Here is a 20,776-nt window from a genome sequence, read left to right on the forward strand (position 1 = left end):
CCATCTTGTGAGCGCGTGCTGCCCGCCATCCCGGGCTCTTTCTGCCGTCTGCGCGTCATCTTGCTGATTTCCCCCACAGCGAGGCCGGCTCCCTCCGCTCCTCGGGGACTCAGAAGCTCCCTCCACAGGTACTCGGCGTTCGGCGGCGCCGCTAATAGTGCAGGATCACCTGTCAGGCATTAGGAGAGGTCCGGCACACGTCCGCTCACATCTCCTGCTAGGCCACGCCCCCCTCAGACTATTTGTACAGAGCAAAGATCCAAGAAAGTCTACATCATGTCATGCTGTCTAGCAAAAGGCTTCCACCCACACAAGCAAACTGGATAGATTACTGCAACAGCCAACCAAAAAGGAGATTTTTGTGTACTCACCGTAAAATCTCTTTCTCTTAGCCTCTAATTGGGGGACACAGGACCATGGGTGTTATGCTGCTGTCCACTAGGAGGCGACACTATGCATAATCTGAAAAAGATTAACTGTGGCTCCTCCTGTGCAGTATACACCCCTGGACGGCATCAGCCTTCTCCAGTTTTGTGCAAAAGCAGTAGGAGGAACGTAACATGAATAACATAATTATGCCTGTAAGAAGGCAACTATGTACGAGCTCAAGAAACAATATGAGAACTCAACAGTTACAACAGCCCGGAAAGGGCAACAGGGTGGGAGCTGTGTCCCCCAATTAGAGGCTAAGAGAAAGAGATTTTACGGTGAGTACACAAAAATCTCCTTTACTCTGTCGCCTCATTGGGGGACACAGGACCATGGGACGTCCTAAAGCAGTCCCTGGGTGGGAAGCAATGGACGAATATTGTGCAGACAGGCCTGTACACTTAGGGCACCGCCGCCTGCAGGACACGTCTACCCAGGCTCGCGTCCGCTGAGGACTGGGTATGAACCCTGTAGTGTTTAGTAAACGTGTGTAAGCTAGTCCAAGTGGCCGCCTTACACACTTGTTGTGCCGAAGCCTGGTGCCGAATGGCCCAGGAGGCCCCTACCGCCCGTGTAGAGTGTGCCGTAATGCCGGCTGGAAGAGGAGAATTCTTAAGGCGATACGCCTCTTGTATGGTGGATTTGATCCACCTGGCAAGAGTAGCTTTGGAAGCTGGCATACCCTTGTGGCCGCCTTCCGGAAGGAGGAAAAGGGAATCAGACCTCCGGAAGGACGCAGTCCTAGACACGTATATACGCAAAGCCCTGACAAGGTCAAGCGTATGCAGAGCCTTCTCCACTCTATGAACCGGAACCGGACAAAGGGATGGTAGTGAAATTTCCTCATTGAGGTGGAAGTCGGACACAACCTTCGGGAGGAAGGATGGGACCGTACGAAGAACTACCTTGTCCTGGTGAAATGCCAGGAAAGGCCGTCTGCAGGAAAGTGCTGTCAGTTCAGACACCCTGCGTAGCGAGGTGATTGCCACTAGGAAAACCACCTTCTGGGAAAGAAGGCGGAGCGGGACCTCCTTAAGAGGTTCGAAGGGTGGTTCCTGCAATGCTGTCAGGACCAGGTTGAGGTCCCACGTTTCTAGTGGTCGTCTGTAGGGGGGAACCAATCGGGAAACCCCCTGAAGGAAAGTCCTTACTTGCGGCTTGGTAGCAATGCGCCTTTGGAAAAGCACTGAGAGGGCTGACACCTGGCTCTTAAGCGAGCCCAAGGACAGCCTGGCCTCCAGACCCGATTGGAGAAAACCAAGTACTTTGGGTATGGAATAAGGGAGTGGGATCTGGCCACGAGATTCGCACCAGGTAAAGAAAGCTTTCCAGGTACGGTAATAAATCTTGGCAGAGGCTGGTTTCCATGCTCTGATCATGGTTCCAATGACATCTGCCGAGAGCCCTGCCTGGGTTAGAACCCAGGTCTCAAGGGCCACGCCGTCAAATTGAGAGCCCCTGAGTTCTGGTGGTAGAACGGCCCTTGTGATAGAAGATCGTGGCGGTCGGGGAGACGCCAAGGGGCGTCTGCTGTGAGTTGTACGATGTCGGCGTACCATGTGCGTCAGGGCCAGTCTGGTGCAATGAGGATGGTTGGAACTCCCTCTTGTTTGATCTTCCTCACCACTCTGGATATCAGGGGGAGAGGTGGAAAAATGTACAGAAGCTGGAACTGGGTCCAGTCCTGAACCAGAGCGTCTGCTCCGAGCGACCGCGGATCGTGTGTTCTGGCAATGAAGTTGGAGACCTTGGCATTGAAATGGGATGCCATTAGGTCCACATCCGGGGTCCCCCAGCGGAGACAGATCTGTTGAAAAATTTCGGGATGGAGAGACCACTCTCCCGAGTCTATTCCTTGTCGGCTGAGGAAGTCTGCTTCCCAGTTGTCCACACCCGGAATGTGGACCGCCGAAAGAACCGACCCTGTGTCCTCCGCCCAGCGGAGGATATGTGACACTTCCCGCATCGCCTGGGTACTGCGGGTCCCCCCTTGATGATTCACATATGCCACAGCCGTGGCATTGTCCGACTGTATCCTGATGTGAGAGGCTGCCAGTAAGTGATGGAAGGCCCTCAATGCCAGTAGGATGGCACGAATTTCCAGGATGTTGATGGGCATGGTCGCTTCCGCTGGGGACCATTTGCCCTGTGCCCTGTGGTGTAGGTGCACCGCACCCCAACCCGTCAGGCTCGCGTCGGTGGTCAGGACCTTCCATTGACCTGAGAGAAAGGATTTCCCCTTTGCTAGCGAGGTTGGCTTGAGCCACCAGTGCAGGGACCTCCTGGTTGACGACGTTAGCTGGAACTCCCTGTCGAGAGAAAAGGGATTCCGGTCCCAGGACTTGAGAATGGCTAGTTGGAGAGGTCTGAGGTGAAACTGGGCAAATGGGACAGCTTCTATTGCCGCTGCCATCTTGCCGAGAACTCTCATGGCAAACCGGAGAGATCGAGGGGGTTTGCGGAGGAGGGTGCGAACTGCTAGTCGGAGAGCCAGTGCCTTGTCCTTGGGAAGGAGCACTAGACCCCTGGAGGTGTTGAATAACATTCCCAGGAAGGTCAGGGACTGACTCGGGGTTGGTGATGACTTTTGTAGGTTGATTAACCAGCCCATGCGACTGAGAGTATCGGTTGTGATTGAGACGCTGAGCTCGCAGTCCTTGAAGGTGGGAGCCTTGATGAGTAGATCGTCCAGGTATGGAACGACTACTATGCCTCTGGAGTGCAGGACGTCCATGGTGGCTGCCATGACCTTGGTGAACACTCTGGGAGCCGTGGCGAGTCCAAAGGGGAGAGCCACGAATTGGTAGTGGTCCTGGCCTATTGCGAACCTGAGAAACCTCTGATGGGCAGGTGCAATGGGTATATGCAGGTATGCGTCTTGTATGTCTATGAAGGCGAGATATTCTCCCTTCTCCATGGACGCAATGATGGACCGAAGGGACTCCATGCGGAAATGACGGACCCGTACATATTTGTTGAGCTGTTTTAGGTCTAGTATGGGCCGTACACTGCCTCCTTTCTTGGGAACTACGAACAGATTGGAGTAGAACCCTCGGAAACGGTCGGTCGTGGGTACCGGTACTATGACTCCTGATTGACAAAGCGAGGAGACCGCTTGGTGGTAGGCTCGAGCCTTGGCTGGCGGTTTTGGGGGGACAGAGAGGAAGAACCGGTCCGGTGGGTTGGAGGTGAAGTCTATTTTGTATCCGGAAGACACTAGTTCCGTGACCCACCTGTCTTCTGTAATAGGCAGCCAGACTTGATGAAAGAGCAAAAGTCGGCCGCCTACTGGTGTGGTGTCTTCCGGAGTCCGTGAGTCATGAGGAGGAGAAGGTCTGAGATTTTCCTCCTCTGGGCTTAGACTGGCCTGCTTTTGACTGCCAGGTCTTGTCCGACCTTTGCGTCGATCGTGAGTTGTCCCTGCGTGGGGAACGGTAACGATTTTGTACTGGACGCGAGACGGACCAGCCGGAGGAATTCCGAAAGGATCGGAATCGAGTTTGGTTACGCTTCTTGTAAGTGCGTTTAGGTTTCAGTTGGGGAAGAGAAGTACTCTTACCCCCTGTGGCGTTGGATCTCATAGTGTCCAACTGTTCACCGAAAAGTCTCCCACTGAGGTAGGGGAGGTGCGTGAGGGACTTCTTTCTTTAGGTGTGCCTCCTTTGCGACACTAAGCAAAAACTGGAGAAGGCTGATGCCGTCCAAGGGTGTATACTGCACAGGAGGAGCCACAGTTAATCTTTTTCAGATTATGCATAGTGTCGCCTCCTAGTGGACAGCAGCATAACACCCATGGTCCTGTGTCCCCCAATGAGGCGACAGAGTAATGCATAATTAAACAGTCATCTCAAGTTTTCCAAAAGCAGCTCTCATGCATTTTGAATAACGCATACATAAAAACCCTTTCTGAAAAGGGTTTGCACAAGTATAAATAAAACCACACACACACACACACACACACACACACACACACACACACACAAAAAAACATTATTGCAGACGAATATAATGCAAATGCAGAGTTTAGATGAAATATCTATATAAAATAAGCTTGCAGAGCATACCAGAGTTTCAGGTTGGTGCAGTGCAATTTGCAGACAGGATCATGATATTCGAGCTCTTCGAACACCACAGGACTACCGGTCGTAGAAGAACCATCATGTGATTGTGAAGACCCCAAGGGACTTTGCCTTGCCTGAAAGCTGGGCAAGAGACCCACCAATCTACCATTACCCTGGTCACGGATGGTAACAGTGTCTGTTAATCTGTACAGATCTGACACAATCAGCTTGTGTCCAAACCTAAAAACAAACAAAAATAAAAAATAAATAAACAGAAAAAAAATAAATTTACAGTCTGGGAATCAAAGTACCAAATATAACACCTCCTGAAAATGTTGTATTCTTAAAACACAGCCATTTTGGTTCATAGGCTGGCACTGCATCTCAATACTTTGCTGTGCAATATAAACAGACACAGATGCACCCAGAGAGACCGACACTCTCCCCGAGAGAGACAGACGCAAAGAGGTCCAAAGAAAGCTGCCCTCATCTAGCCATAGCGCCACATCAATGTTGATAGGTTGTGTCTGGTATTGCAGTGCAGTCACTACTTTACTTTAGGGGCCAGATACCTGGGTGCTAGTTTGGAATGAGGCCAAGCATGGTTGACTTCAATTTTGCAGCAAGTACTGGCAAAGCACTTTTTTTCCCCCCTTTAAAATGAACACCCCATGTACATGCTGCAAATCCACAGGCTACTTGCAGAGTCACGCAGCACATGGTTGCACTATTACCACACCAGATGAACCCAGTCTGATAAGAAGGGCAATTAATGGCTAGTTAAACATAATTAAAGGCATTGCTTCCGGAGCATGCCGGGGAAAGATCAGACAATCTCAACGCCTCGAGAGGATAATGTTAGACACTTACTTTTTCTCATAGATTTCTGTAAATTTAAACAGCGGTAAGCAACAAGCAGGAGCATCTTGCAGGATGGAAATGGTTCCAAAGCTGTTCAGAGAACTAGACATTGATTAGAAGCGGACCACACACACACCATGAGATATTTTAGGGTCAACCCTTTCATGGAAAGAACAGAATGATGTTCTGTGCCATCAGTGAGGGCTGTGTATGGGTATAGGATTCACATTACCTTAGCAAGGAGAGGGATTTATTAACTGCCCCTGTGGCCAGGGACACTTGGATCCTCTTGCTTCCTATCTTGTATCTATGTAGACTGTTGACGGCACAAATTGCTTCCTGGAGATTCTCCATTTGTACTGTGGCCTTTAATTGGTAGTCTGTATGAGGGCTCAGCTCAACGTGTTTTAACTGAAACAAAAACAATAAAAAAAGACCAAAAATTAGATTCCTTCAAAAAGTTTAAATAATCAGTATCTTTAAGGATCTTCAAGAAGAAAATGTTCAAGCTATTGTGCTACTTAAAGTTTGCATCCTGCAACACTACACTGAGGAAACACTGGTAAAGAAGTGACTTTTTTGTGGGGTCCATTTCCATGTGGCTTTAATAAGGGGTTATCCAGGAAGTTTTTGTCTCCCCCCCCATGGGGCCAGGCACTTATCTGCAAGTAGCTGATCTTCCAGCTCAGAGCGGTCACAGATCACTTCTGGTACCGATTCTCCTATGTCCTGTGAAGTCACATCAATAAAGCAGTTCTCGATCTTCCACTTTGCTCAATTGATGCGACTTCAACGGAAGCAGGAAAGTCTCCATCAGGAACGGTCCCTGACTGCAGAGCCGGGGAGGTCATTGTAAAGTGATATTTGAACTTACTTTCCCATGCCTAGAGAATATTTCACGCAAGGTTTGAAGAAGCACCTTCCTGGACCTCCGATAATCCAGATTTCCTATCTGAATCTCAGCACCATGTGCAAATGGATCAGCCGACGGATCGGTAGCACCAGTCAGCAGTGGAGATGAACAGTTGGAAACATTTGGGGACAAATTCCTTAGAAGGAAAAAAAAAAAAAATAAAAAAAAAGTACATTGGACAAAACACTCACAATAACAATTTCTTATAATCCCATAAAGTTTTTACCTTGAAGACCATCCGCTCTGGGATCTTACAGGGCTAATCTGCCGCGATCCTGCCAGTCTGCTGAAAGCGGATGGATTGCTTATCTGAAAAGAGGATTCATCCCTCTCTGGTTTCTCCACAGGAGATGCAGAAATGGCTCCAATAATTGGGACCTCCCGCCTGAAAGACAGATAAGTGAAACAATTGGTAGTGTGTCAAGTATGGAGTTTTACAACTATTTTAGAAATCGGCAAAAAAAAACAACACACCAATTCTTCTGTGATCTGACCACTACGGGGAGAGAGGGACCTGGCATTCGACTCCCACTTAATCTGATATGACGGATAATCCAGAAACAAAGGCCATTAGTTCCAAACTGTTAGATAAAAACAGCTTTCAGATGAACTATTAGGCCATGTGCACACGTTGCGGATTTCTTGCAGAAATTTCCTGAAGAAAACCGGAAATTTTCTGCAAGAAATCCGCATTTTTTTTTTGCGTTTTTTTTAGCATTCTGCAAGCGTAATTAGCTTGCAGAATGCTAAAGTTTTCCAAGCGATCTGTAGCATCGCTTGGAAAACTGACTGACAAGTTGGTCACACTTGTCAAACATAGTGTTTGACAAGTGTGACCAACTTTTTACTATAGATGCAGCTTATGCAGCATCTATAGTAAAAGATAGAATGTTTAAAAATAATAAAAAAAATTAAAAAATGCTTATACTCACCCAGACATCTCATAAGCGGCGTCCGTTCGTCTTCCTATAGCTGGTCTGTGCGCACAGGGCCTTCCGTGACGTCACAGTCACGTGAGCGGTCACATGACCGCTCACGACCAATCACAGGACAGTGACGTCATCGGCAAGGTCCTTCGCCGCACACCAGCTACAGGAACCGAACGGCAGCGTGCAGCGGTGAGGCGGGAACACTGCGCGGGACATCGAGGGTGAGTATATGACTATTTTTTATTTTATTTCTTATTTTTTGACCAGTTATATGGTGCCCAGTGCGTGGAGGAGAGTCTCCTCTCCTCCACCCTGGGTACCAACCGCACATAATCTGCTTACTTCCCGCATGGTGTGCACAGCCCCGTGCGGGAAGTAAGCAGATCAATGGACTCCTAGGTGTGCGGAATCCCTGCAATTCCGCATTTTTAATGAACATGTTGCTTTTTTTTCCGCTATGCGATTTTTTCGCGGAAAAAAATCGCAACATTTGCACAAAAAATGCGGAATACCTTGTAAATAATAGGAGGCATATGTTAGCGTTTTTTTCGCGTTTTTATCACGTTTTTATAGCGAAAAAAACGCTAAAAATCCTGAACGTGTGCACATGGCCTTACCCTAAGGGTATGTGCACACGTCCGGATTTCTTGCAGAAAGAAACCGGAAATTTTCTGCAAGAAATCCGCATTTTTTTTTTTGCGTTTTTTTTTAGCATTCTGCAAGCGTAATTAGCTTGCAGAATGCTAAAGTTTTCCAAGCGATCTGTAGCATTGCTTGGAAAACTGACTGACAGGTTGGTCACACTTGTCAAACATAGTGTTTGACAAGTGTGACCAACTTTTTACTATAGATGCAGCCTATGCAGCATCAATAGTAAAAGATAGAATGTTTAAAAATAATAAAAAAAATGCTTATACTCACCCAGACGATCTCTTCAGCGGTGTCCGTTCCTCTTCCTATAGCTGGTGTGTGCGCGCAGGACCTTCCATGACGTCGCAGTCATGTGAGCGGTCACGTGAGTGGTCACATGACCGCTCACGACCAATCACAAGACAGTGACGTCATCACAGGTCCTTCACCGCACACCAGCTATGAGAACCGAAGCGGCAGCATGCAGCGGTGAGGCGGGAACACTCCGGGGACATCGAAGGTGAGTATAGGACTATTTTTTATTTTAATTCTTTTATTTTTGGCCAATTATATGGTGCCCAGTCCGTGGAGGAGAGTCTCCTCTCCTCCACCCTGGGTACCAACCGCACATAATCTGCTTACTTCCCGCATGGTGTGCACAGCCCCGTGCGGGAAGTAAGCAGATCAATGGACTCCTAGGTGTGCGGAATCCCCGCAATTCCGCATTTTTAATGAACATGTTGCTTTTTTTTTCCGCAATGCGATTTTTTCGCGGAAAAAAATCGCAACATTTGCACAAAAAATGCGGAATACACGGTAAATAATAGGAGGCATATGTTAGCGTTTTTTTCGCTTTTTTATAGCGAAAAAAAAAACGCTAAAAATCCTGAACGTGTGCACATGGCCTAACCAGCGCTGCACCCCTACCAAGATGAGCAGCATCTCACCAATTATCGCAGGAATATGAATGCAAAAGGAATAAGCAGCGATTCAATACCTGATCTCCATATATAAAGGGTTAATGGGTGCACATATAAAAACAGAAATCCGCCAGGAAATAAAGACAAACCTTTGTACAGGTTTAATGGGTTTCTCTTCTGTTCCAACACTTTTTGTGGTCACAGACACTTGGCTGGAAACAGAATTGCCACTTTGACACAAAGAATTTAATTTTTCTCCATTTTTCTTCTTCTCTTTTTCTTGAAGGTTTCCATTTGTTCTGTTTGCGGCTCTGGATTGAAGTTGGCACAGCTCCTGAGATGGGAGAAAATAATTGTAATGTTATTTTATTGTGGTTATGAGCCAATGTGAATGCCCAGGTAAGGAAAGCATTCTGCTGCCAATCTAATGCACTAGGGCTTTCCGTTCCGACAATGGAGTTTTGTGACCCCGCATCTAGTCAATCAGAACTAAGTGTCCTCCATCTCCATTATCACACATTGGAACCATATGTTGAAGGTAACAGTAATGAACGGTGAGTACTATAATAAAGCCTCATGCCATGGCTCACCTGCAGACTTTTCACATTTGAGTTTTTGTTGGAGCCATGAGCAGCCTTGTACGCAGAACCTTTGGCGTTTGATGGTGGGTCATGCTGATCTTTAGTAAGGAGGCACAGCTTGGTATTCTTGTTCACTTTTTTGGGAGACTTCGATTTGTCCCCATTGTTGCAGTTCGTGTTTTTTGCTTCGGTTACCTCTTGATTTTTAGGTGCAAAGGAAACTGTGATCCGATTGCCAAACACATCCTCATTCTCCATGCGCTTCTGAGCCCGTTCCGCGCTTTCCTGATTGATAAAGCGAAGAATGGCGCTACTGCCCGATAGGCTCATCACTTTCCCGCCACAGTTATCAGAAAGGCGCCGGAGGCGGTTGCTGATACTTTTTGCATCTCGGCTTGTTGGCAGGTTATAGACATATAATAGAGTATGGCACTGCTGCAAAAAATAAATAAAATAATCCAAATGGAGCATTGAAAATACATTTTGCCGGAGTATTAGGAAAGTACATTCTGCATGGCAATTTTAATCGTCCCTTCATGATAATGTGACTGCACGTAGTTTACATAAGCAGCAGATCTGACATATTTCACCTGTGGTTTTAAGGGAAGCCTGGGAGGAAGGTCTGAAATAAACTCTTCGAAGAGGATGAGCTCATGTGCATGGTGCAGTAAGGCTTCAGAGGCCTGGTTCTTGTGCACAATTATGATGTGGAAACCATGGCGGTGCCGCAGGTCGCTTATTTCTAGAGCAAAGTTGACATCAGCTTTTTATGAGAAAAAAATAAAATAAAGTCAGTTAATTATCTGGATTACTAATTTATTGCAATGTACTTAAGTATCTACAAAAGGGAGGGAGGGAGGGAGAACGGGACTGCACTTACTAGAAACCAAAACCACGGTTGCTGGAGACGTGTGAGTGTCTGCAAACCTCCTCAGACTCTGTCTGAGCTTGTCATCGGCAGCATTTTTTGCTGTGGCATTGATATGGGCCACAGTTACCTGTGAAAAACAAGAAGATGACTGAATGAGCTGTAACTGCAGTGCAGGTAACAAATAGCACAAGGGAAAAAATATTTACAGAACCAAAAGAACCTAGATTGTTCTGGACCCTCCTCATTCTAATAAACCAAGAAAAGACACTAACATCTTGTATTTGGTAAAAACAAAAAGACAAACATTCCATCGTATCAATAAAAGTTAGCTACTGACACTTAGGACCCGCACACAAAAATGGAGCAGGAGGTTGCACACTCAACCATCGCTTCTTTCATTCTTTATGATGGGGGGGGGGATGCCAGAAAAAGCCACAGCCCCAAAGGATGAATGGAGGGCGCTCATGGTCGAGGGCGCTCATGTGATACTCAACCATCCTGTATCCTAACCTAACACATACGAAGTCTTTTCTTACCTGACAGTTGTTCAGTTCCTCAATAACTTCTTTATTTTCTTTACTGATATCACAAACACAGATGAACTCTGCTTCTCTGTGACCTTTGAAGAGTCGCTCACGAATCCGCTTTACTACACTGACCGCTGAACGACCACTGGGAACAGAACAGTTCTCGATGTCCCAGAACACACCGATAGGTGGCAGATTTTCTTGAATCTGTCCAGCCAACGACAATTCTGTAGATCCTACAAATGCAATTTCAGGTTACAAAAAAATTAAATAACAGATATTTTATATAATTTACCGATGAAATTGCATATACTCATTAGACTTACCAAATTTTTGTGATGCTTTACAGAAGTTATTAGCAAGTAGTATTGCTGTTTCCTTTACATTTCCTTGGGTTCCGCAGCCATTGCACACAGGAAGAGCAGCAGTCTGGGTACTCGGAGGAGGAATATTAGGCCATATCTTCTTTACATCAGATATACCATTGCCTGTGGGCTGTATGCAAGAAAAAAAAAAAATTAACACAAAACTGGTTTTTAATGTACATAATTATTTTCCCTCCATGTATCCTGCGTTCGGTATTATAGTATAGTATATAGTGAAATCGTGCTCCTCTATCAGGCTGCAGTGGAGCTGCACTGCAATACACAGGCAGCAGATCCAGGGACCTTTAATAGACCACTGGTTGACATGATTGATAACCCATCAATTCCTTGCGATCAGGTCAATGGGGTGTGGGGGAAAATGTAAGGAAGTTGGCATCTATTCCATACGCTCGTTAATGACCCATGACAAATGTACATCATTACACCTGTGCACTTAACCCGATCCCATCCCACTTCATCCCAAACCTCACCAGTGTCTTCATTCTAACCCATTCATTCAGTCTTCAACCCTAACCCATCTCTTCAACCTATCACTAACAACTGTTTTCCCCTCAAGCTTTAAACATGCCTCCATCACACCTATCCTCAAAAAGCCCTCTCTTGACCCATCCTCTGTATCTAGCTATCGCCCTATATCACTTCTCCCTTATGCCTCAAAACTACTGGAACAACACGTTTACCTTGAACTGTCCTCCCATCTCTCTTCTTGCTCCCTCTTTGACCGCTTACAATCAGGCTTCCGGTCGCACCATTCCACTGAAACTGCCCTAACTAAGGTCACCAATGACCTCTTAACCACCAAGGGCAAGCGGCACTACTCTATCCTCCTCCTCCTCCTGGACCGGTCCTCTGCCTTTGACACAGTGGACTATTCCCTATTATTAGACCCTCTCATCCTTTGGCCCTATCCTGGATCTCATCATACCTAACAGACCGGACATTCAGCGTCTCCCACTCACACACCACCTCCTCACCTCGCCCCCTATCTGTTGGAGTCCCGCAAGGTTCAGTCCTAGGGCCCCTGCTCTTCTCCATTTACACCTTTGGCCTGGGACAGCTCATAGAATCTCATGGCTTTCAGTATCACCTCTATGCTGATGACACACAGATCTACATCTCTGGATCAGATATCACCTCCCTACTAACCAGAATCCCTCAATGTCTGTCCACTATTTCAACCTTCTTCTCCGCTAGATTTCTGAAACTTAACATGGACAAAACAGAATTCATCATCTTCCCCCCCCCCCCCCCCAACCCATCCATTACAGTAAACAGCTGCCCACTCTCCCCAGTCCCACAAGCTCGCTGCCTCGGGGTAATCCTTGACGCTGATCTCTCCTTCAAACCACATATCCAAGCCTTTTCCACTTCCTGCCGACTTCAACTCAAAAATATTTCACGAATCCGTACATTCCTCAACCAAGAAACTGCAAAAACCCTAGTCCATGCCCTCATCATCTCCCGCCTCGACTACTGTAACCTCCTGCTCTGTGGCCTCCCCTCTAACACTCTCGCACCCCTCCAATCTATTCTAAACTCAGCTGCCCGACTAATCCACCTGTCCCCCGCTATTCCCCGGCCTCTCCCCTCTGTCAATCCCTTCACTGGCTCCCCATTGCCCAGAGACTCCAGTACAAAACCCTAACCATGACATACAAAGCCATCCACAACCTGTCTCCTCCATACATCTGTGACCTCGTCTCCCGGTATTTTCCTGCACGCAACCTCCGATCCTCACAAGATCTCCTTCTCTACTCCCCTCTTATCTCCTCTTCCCACAATCGCATACAAGATTTCTCTCGCGTATCACCCCTACTCTGGAACCCTCTACCACAACACATCAGATTCTCGCCTACCATCAAAACCTTCAAAAAGAACCTGAAGACCCACCTCTTCTGACAAGCCTACAACCTGCAGTAACCACCGATCAACCAACCGCTGCACGATCAGCTCTATCCTCACCTACTGTATCCTCACCCATCCCTTGTAGATTGTGAGCCTTCGCGGGCAGGGTCCTCTCTCCTCCTGTACCAGTTATGACTTGTATTGTTTAAGATTATTGTACTTGTTTTTATTATGTATACCCCTCCTCACATGTAAAGCGCCATGGAATAAATGGCGCTATAACAATAAATAATAATAGGTCGTTAAGGAGTTAAAAGCGGTATTACAGTCTGCAAAAACGATCCACAGGACAGGTGATAATTGTTGGATTGTCAGAACAGTGGATTTAGGTTCTCCATGGCCACATGACCTTGGCTAAGGCAAGCAATGGGATCCAAACCGATCTAATAATTAGCACACCTACCCTGTGGATCCTCAGAGCAGTCAGTTTCCTAAGAAAGAAGCGGGTGCTATAAAGCTTGGTTCTGAAGCTGGCCGGATTTCTTCTTATGCTGCAGCAGCATTGAAGACCACAGTTCAGACCAGAAGCGATACCAAGCAGGAATTCAGGACACAGGAACGGGGCACTACAGACGAAATAAGATAAGTGCGCCCCTTTAAAGGGGCGGTGCTACAAAATCAGCCACAGACAGGACAGCACTGCAAGCAGTAGTTGCCCGTTTCAGGGTCTAAACATTGTAGGGAGCAGTGGGAATCAGAGGTGATTCCGACTTCAGCAAAGTCCTTCATAGTGAAGGCGCTTATTGCCAGGGGAGTACAATATCCCCCAATAAACTGATCACTGGGTTCAACTGTTGGGACCCTCAGCGATCCCAGATCCGGGCTGTGCAGAGCCATCATGAACGGAGTAGACGTGTGCATCCTCCACCTTCCCTCCATTCATGGGGTAGATTCATCAGACTGGTGTAACACATGCTCGCACTACTCCAATCTTATTGGAGTAGAAGGCGCCACATTCATTAATGGGTGAACACCACTTAAAGGGGGTTGTCTGGTCAAAACCGATAAGTCTGCTGTCACTGTGACTGCAGATTTATTAATCGCCGCAGGGCACACACTGTGCTGGTAGGTTGGTATGAGTTATATATACTCCTAGCCAGTGGCGATAGCCTCGCGCCATACGCTTGTATAGAGCCAAGGCCGCGCGCCAACTAGTGAGACGGGCAGCCAGTGGGCATGTCCGACTAGATGGCGCGGCCTCTGCCACTACCCGGTGGGCATGAATTTAGCATTTCTGGTGTACAAAACATTGTCATATTTGATGTGTCGTTGCGGCCATGCCTCAGTCCCATCCATAGTTCAATCCATTTTGTGACTTTTGAGTGTATGTTCCCATGGTCAGTAAACTATGCGGGTTGGACGCTGCGTACATCCGCAGGGTCCAGATGTTACAGCACAGTGGATGGGATTTAAAGAAATCCCACACCCACTATGGGTGCAGAGACACCCAGGGAGATGGACATGCGGCACGCCTTTCCAGACCGCAGCATGTCTGTTCATCTTACGGAGATAAGTCTCCGCAACACAAATCTCACGCGTGCAATGTATAGGACGTGGTGATTCCACACGATTCAATGAACACATGCTGAATAACCTGCGTTCAGAGTGCTGCCGATTACGGACCATGGGAACGTAGACTCAAACGGTTTTATACTGGCATAAAAGCCTTTATGAAGTCGCTCCATGGTCTTCAGAACTTTATCTTTGCAAATTATCATTATGGCTATTGAGACATTAAAGTGTACCACACGTCACAAAACCATTGGTATTGCGAGACATCATTGGTATTGTGGACGCTGCTCGGCTGCATGCTCCTGACCTTAAACCTTGAGACTGAGGGTTCCACAGATTAAAAGATCAGGCCACGATTCTTTGCCTGCCAGGTAGGGTGAAGAAAACAGTGAGGCTGTGTGCACATATTATTCGCGTTTTTTTCACGGTTTTTCGCTATAAAAACGCTATAAAACCGCGAAAAAAACGCTACCATTAAGCATCCTATGTAACAGAATGCATTCCGCATTTTTTGTGCACATGCTGCATTTTTTTCCTGAGCGGAATCGCATTCCAGAAAAAAACGCAGCATGTTCATTAAAATTGCGGAATCGCAGCGATTCTGCACCCGTAGGAGTGCATTGATCTGCTTACTTCCCGCACGGGGCTGTGCACACCATGCGGGAAGTAAGCAGATCATGTGCGGTTGGTACCCAGGGTGGAGGAGAGGAGACTCTCCTCCACGGACTGGGCACCATATAATTGGTAAAAAATTAAAGAATTAAAATAAAAAAAAATAGCGATATACTCACCTTCGATGTCCCCCGCAGTCTTCCGGCCTCTCCGCTGCACGCTTCAGTTCCTATAGCTGCTGGGCGGTGAAGGACCTGCGATGACGTCACGGTCTTGTGATTGGTCGCGAGACCGCATGTGACCGGTCACGTGACCGGTCACGTGACCAATCACAAACCGTGACGTCATCACAGGCCCTTCACCGCACAACAGCTATAGGAACGGACGCCGCTGAGGTCTGCAGGTGAGTATAACCATGTTTTTTATTTTTTTTTTATTATTTTTAAACATTCGATCTTTTACTATTGCAGCATAGGCAGCATCTATAGTAAAAAGTTGGTCACACTTGTCAAACACTATGTTTGACAAGTGTGACCAACCTGTCAACCAGTTTTCCAAGCGATGCTACAGATCGCTTGGAAAACTCTAGCATTCTGCAAGCTAATTATGCTTGCAAAACGCTAGTTTTCTGCGGGTATATGCATGCTAATTCTGCATGCGATATACCCGCGGCAGGAGGCGCAGAATTGCCGTGGAAACTTCCGCGGCAATTCTGCAACGTGTGAACTTAGCCTAACACTAACTCACAGTGGCTGACACATCCCTGGGATCTAGTTCATACCCAAGACACTATTTAGATGTACCCTTTTGTATTTAAGGGCAGCACGGTGGCTCAGTGATTAGAACCGATTTACAACGCTGGGGTCCTGGGTTCAAATACCATCAATGACAACATCTGCAAAGAGTTTTCATGTTCTCCCCGTGTACACATGTGTAAAATTAGCAAGAGATTATATAAAGACAATATGATTTCAGTGACAGCAGAATGAAAAATAACCACAGACATTAAACTAACCTTTTCCAAGCAGATTTCACAGAAGGAAGAGCCTTTGAGAAATACAGAAGGTGCAGTGTTCAGATGGATAGAACTTGTGCAAAGGTGTGATAACATCTCAGACTGTGCAAGATGTTCCTTTAGAAGCAGTGAGGACCCATTAGTGAAGTCAGTGTAAGGGCAGTATCCTGGAGAAGTCCCGAAGGCAGGAAGCTGAAACTTGTGAAGGTTCCCGTGAAACTGGTTTAAATGCACATTTGTACAGCAGGGGACCGAGTGAGAAGGGTGAAGGTGGCAGGGAGACAGACGGTTTTCCATACATACATTTGAGAAGTTGGGTGTGCGGTTGTTGCATGGCTCCGATGCAGACATTTTTCTAAAGGGACTTTCAGAAGATAAAGGTAGAGCTGGGGCAACCTGACAAGTGATGGTGCCAGCAAAACTTTTGTCCAAAATAGGTGGAGGCGGAATAAAACCACTCCCATTGAAACGAATATCAGAGGTGCAAGAAGTGCCATTAGAACAGAGTGCACAACAGCTTACTTTGGGTCCACTTTGAAGATGGATTGGCTTCACAGTAGGAGGTTGGATTTTGGAGAGTGGGAAGCTAGAAGTGCAAGGTTGGAGTGGGGGTGGGGGAGGTGGTGGTGGGATATCCTTCAGTTCCACAGAAGGTCTAATGTTCGCCATGTTGCCTTTCTGGAAAAAAAAGGGAGAAATGAATAGATGAAACATCACGTACCTCATTGTCAGAAAGCAACAGGACAACTACAATAATAATGAAGGTGTGTGTGTGTGTGTGTGTGTGTGTGTGTGTGTGTGTGTGTGTGTGTGTGTGTGTGTGTGTGTGTGTGTGTGTGTGTGTGTGTGTGTGTGTGTGTTTTTAAATAACTACAAGTAAAAGAAAAGGTATTTGCTAATCTTTAGTGATGAGCGAATATACTCGATACTTGAGATTTCTCGAGCACGCTCGGGGGTCCTCCAAGTATTTTTTAGTGCTCAGAGATTTAGTTTTCATCACCTCAGCTGAATGATTTACATCTGTTAGCCAGCCTGAGTACATGTGGGGATTCCCAACCAGGCAACCCCCGCATGTACTTATTATGGCTAGTAGCTGTAAATCATTCAGCTGCGGCGATGAAAACTTAATCTCCGAGCACTAAAAAAAAAAATACTCAGATGTCACCGAAGCGTGCTCGAGAAGTCTCGAGTAACGATTATATTCGCTCATCACTACTAATCTTTTATGCGCCAAATTCATTAACATGGCGCATACAGTTTATGACTATTGCTCAGAATCAAAGATACCTTTTACTCCCATCTTATCTTTTTGTTACATTTTTTAGCGAAGAAAAATTTAGAAATAAATACATTTTCTATATTATGCTAACAGTTACATTTGCGACTCTTTGAAAAGTTTCAAAACCATCAAGAAACCATAAAAACATGCATACAGTGGGGGACTAGATAACAAAAAACTACAATAGTTAATCTGACCTAAAGTTTACCCAGATAGGCGCTTAAATAAGTCCCACGCCCATTATCGCTTATATGTAGGAGCCAGCGGCCCGATCTTACCGGTGTCTCTCCCGCAGCAGGTAACGCCTGATCAGCAGCTGAGAAGCAATTGGAGAGTCTCCATAACCAGGGCTCAGCATCCTTCTCCTGCCTCTGAAGCCATCCCACAGGCTTACTACAGAGGCTCACCTTCTCATTGCCTTCCATCATACAGCCACTTGCAGCACTTCAGCATCCTATAGGGCCATCTTTCTTTCATTCTTCCCTTGCTTGTTTTAAAAAAAAAAAAAAAAAAAAAAAAAAGGAAATTGAAAAGAATATTATTTCTCCTTATTCAGCATCAACATTCTGCGGCATTGCCTTTCCATTACCAAAAAACTAAAAAGCGATGCCAATCGACAAGTTATATTGCCACTTGGCACTCGATAAGGGGCGAATGGAAAGCTACTCAGGATTACACCTGAGGCTTCCATTCTAGCAAACAGCCGGAAGCGCCATATCCGACGCGTCAGGCTTTTTCGCCGGAGACAAAAAACGTTGCTATGGACGTTTTTTCAAGAAACCGGAAGTGGCAGATTTGCTAGATCCGGCGAAACGCAGTGTCATCCGTTGCAATCCAGCACTAATACAAGTCTATGGGAAAAAAACCTGATCCGGCAGCAACCTTCGCCTGATCCGGTTTTTTGAAAATTAGCCGGATTTAGCCTGACACTGAAAACCTGATGTGTGAAAGTAGCCTTAGAGAAGAAAAAATATATTAAAAAAACTCCGATCATTTATATGTGATCAATACAAAGGACAGGCACATCATTTATTCCTTACAAAGGACCACGTACTAGAACAGCTTTTTTTTTTTTTTTTTTTAAAGGGGGGGCCAGATGCTTTTCTGATCATAAATGACCCTGCAGGATATAAATAATGTAACGATAGACAACGTATAACGTCCAACCTACATGACCACATCAATGTAACTGCCTGTGTAACTGGACCTTAAACTCTACAAAAAAAAAAAAAAGAGACTCGACCACATTTTGTCTAGGTCCAGGGTGCTCTGCAATTCACACTTTACCCCAAAAACGTACAGTCTTATCTCCAGCCACCCACTCACATTTTCCATAGCAGAAGAAAGCAAAACTGATGGTGAACACTGATCTCCGGGAAACGAAACTGATCACAGCTGGCTCAGATATGATGGGACCGATGAGGGCAAGTAAGAGCGAGCGTGGGCCAAATGAAGCCACAACTCCTCTATTGGTTTTAGTATAGCAAATAATTATATTAATAATATAGTTACCTGAAACAATTGGTCCTCTCCCCTCTGTACCAGTCTGTCATTGTTTGCTTACTGTAAGTGATATTTGTATTCTGATGTAACCCCGTCTCACGCACAGCACCATGGAACTAATAGTGCTATATAAAAAATAAGAAATTGCTTCCTTTTTTGGAAGGTGAATGACTGAAAACAGCAGTTTTGGTTTTTTCAGCCCATGATCACATCACTGTGGGGGAAATGGAAGCTGCTATACGCTTGCAGCGGCAACAGAACCCTTTAAATGCCAGCTGTAAAACACAGCCAGCACATGCCCTAGGTGGAGCATGCTCAGTTCTTGAGCCTGCACTTACATCAGAGATTAAAACTAGAGTTGAGCAAATTTGTTAGGAAACAATCATCGAATTTGCCATATTCGTGCCGAATTTATGTTTGATGATCAATTCCGAAAATAGTCGCTCGACTCTCGTCCCATTGACGTTCGGCTGTGTTGGGAGAATATCGCAAACAATATTCGCCGGCGATCGGAACTCGAACAGAATGTTGCAAAATTCGCTCAGCTCTAGGACTGTCTAGTCTACGTTTGCACGGTCTAGTAGACATTAAACCACTTTAGTGAATCAGCCCCAATGTATGCGAATTAGTCCCTACTTTCTAATACTTTTTCTCACCAGCTCTGCTTTGTTCTCCATTTCTGAAGACATGCTGCCGTGCTCAACCAGCCATCCACGGAGACACGTAACCCAGCCTCCTCCATACCATGGACGTACTCTACAGTGGTCATTATATAGTTACACTACTTTTACGCCATCTTTTGGACATCCCCTTTAACATTAAGGTTTTATTACACAGCAGGGTCTTTGACGTTCGGCATATTTTACACTGTAGGGAACGAGGAGCTTCTTTAGGATATTATATGCCGGCCTTCTAGATTCATAAACTTATTAGTAAATTAAAGGGGTTGTGTAAAGAAAGCTAGTTGATCAGTAGGGGTCCCGGAGGTCAGACCCTCCCCAATCGGCTGAATGGCGGACTTTTCTGGGGTGTGCATGTGCGACCACTGCTCTAGTCCGCCCGTATGGGGCTGCTGAACGCTGCACGCCGCTTTAGCCAGCCTATAGATCATCAATGTAGGGGCAGCCAAGAAGTCGGGGGTCCGCACTACCACCCACCCCAGTGTAACAGGGATACCAGCAGCCCACTCACCAATATAGGCGATCCCCTATAGAGGGGTCTTACACTGGACTAGCCCTTTAAGTGATACATAGCTGCCCACCACCAGGAGTCATGGATGCAGTTGGGTGGGATAACACAGACATTGAGGGTCCCAATTCCCCATCCTTTACCCTGAAGCAAAACATCAAGCCCAGACTCTCCACATAATGGGGGCAGCAGTGGTCCCTGTACCTGAGCACAGGCACAAGGTCGTGGGCTGCCCCGGTCAGGAGCACACCCCCCCCCCCCCGGTACAAGGACCCCCCACAGGTGCTGGCGTCCAACTAGAGGAGGGCGGGCGCCCCCACCGCCCCACATAGACCCCCGTGTAGGGATATACCGCGCAGGAGCCCCCGCCTAAACACTCACCTGGCCCCCGCTTCAGTCCCGCAGCTCGCAGTCACATCCTCCTCCTCCTTTGTGTCCTCTCCCCGCACACTTCCGCCCTGCGGCGTCACTCACTGGTTTCTTCATTTACGCAGCCCGCCCCGATGACGTCACGCCCCGCCCACCTGCGCCGCGGCTGGAAATAAAAAGGGGGCGTGGCAAAAGCGTGTTTGTTTATTTCATCACACGGAGCCTGTTTTGTGTTTTTTTTCAAGAAATAAACTTTATTGACAAACTTAGACCGCTGTCCGGCTC

General features: G+C 46.7%; 1 protein-coding gene across 9 annotated transcripts in view; it reads right to left on the reverse strand.

The window, feature by feature from the left end:
* Window positions 1–20,630, reverse strand: part of MARF1 (meiosis regulator and mRNA stability factor 1) — a 74,522-nt gene extending 53,892 nt beyond the window's left edge. For 3 of the 9 annotated variants that reach the window (XM_077275123.1, XM_077275125.1, XM_077275120.1), the window contains exons 1-14: window positions 20,504–20,621; window positions 17,710–17,918; window positions 16,153–16,830; window positions 11,049–11,217; window positions 10,732–10,958; window positions 10,205–10,322; window positions 9,915–10,087; window positions 9,334–9,759; window positions 8,893–9,077; window positions 6,491–6,649; window positions 6,226–6,400; window positions 5,584–5,762; window positions 5,361–5,453; window positions 4,494–4,730 (exon numbers count right to left, since the gene is read on the reverse strand). In XM_077275123.1, coding sequence (XP_077131238.1) covers window positions 4,494–4,730; window positions 5,361–5,453; window positions 5,584–5,762; window positions 6,226–6,400; window positions 6,491–6,649; window positions 8,893–9,077; window positions 9,334–9,759; window positions 9,915–10,087; window positions 10,205–10,322; window positions 10,732–10,958; window positions 11,049–11,217; window positions 16,153–16,830; window positions 17,710–17,859 — 2,969 coding nt within the window. In that variant the 5' untranslated portion in view covers window positions 17,860–17,918; window positions 20,504–20,621. Of the gene's footprint in view, window positions 1–4,493; window positions 4,731–5,360; window positions 5,454–5,583; window positions 5,763–6,225; window positions 6,401–6,490; window positions 6,650–8,892; window positions 9,078–9,333; window positions 9,760–9,914; window positions 10,088–10,204; window positions 10,323–10,731; window positions 10,959–11,048; window positions 11,218–16,152; window positions 16,831–17,709; window positions 17,919–20,503 lie in introns of all 9 variants that reach the window. The other 6 variants (XM_077275126.1, XM_077275124.1, XM_077275127.1 and 3 more) reach the window with 5 other exon arrangements.
* Window positions 20,631–20,776: the final 146 nt, after the last annotated feature.

The sequence above is a fragment of the Ranitomeya variabilis genome, chromosome 7, assembly GCF_051348905.1.
Source record: "Ranitomeya variabilis isolate aRanVar5 chromosome 7, aRanVar5.hap1, whole genome shotgun sequence".
In the NCBI taxonomy this organism is placed as follows: Eukaryota; Metazoa; Chordata; class Amphibia; order Anura; family Dendrobatidae; genus Ranitomeya; species Ranitomeya variabilis.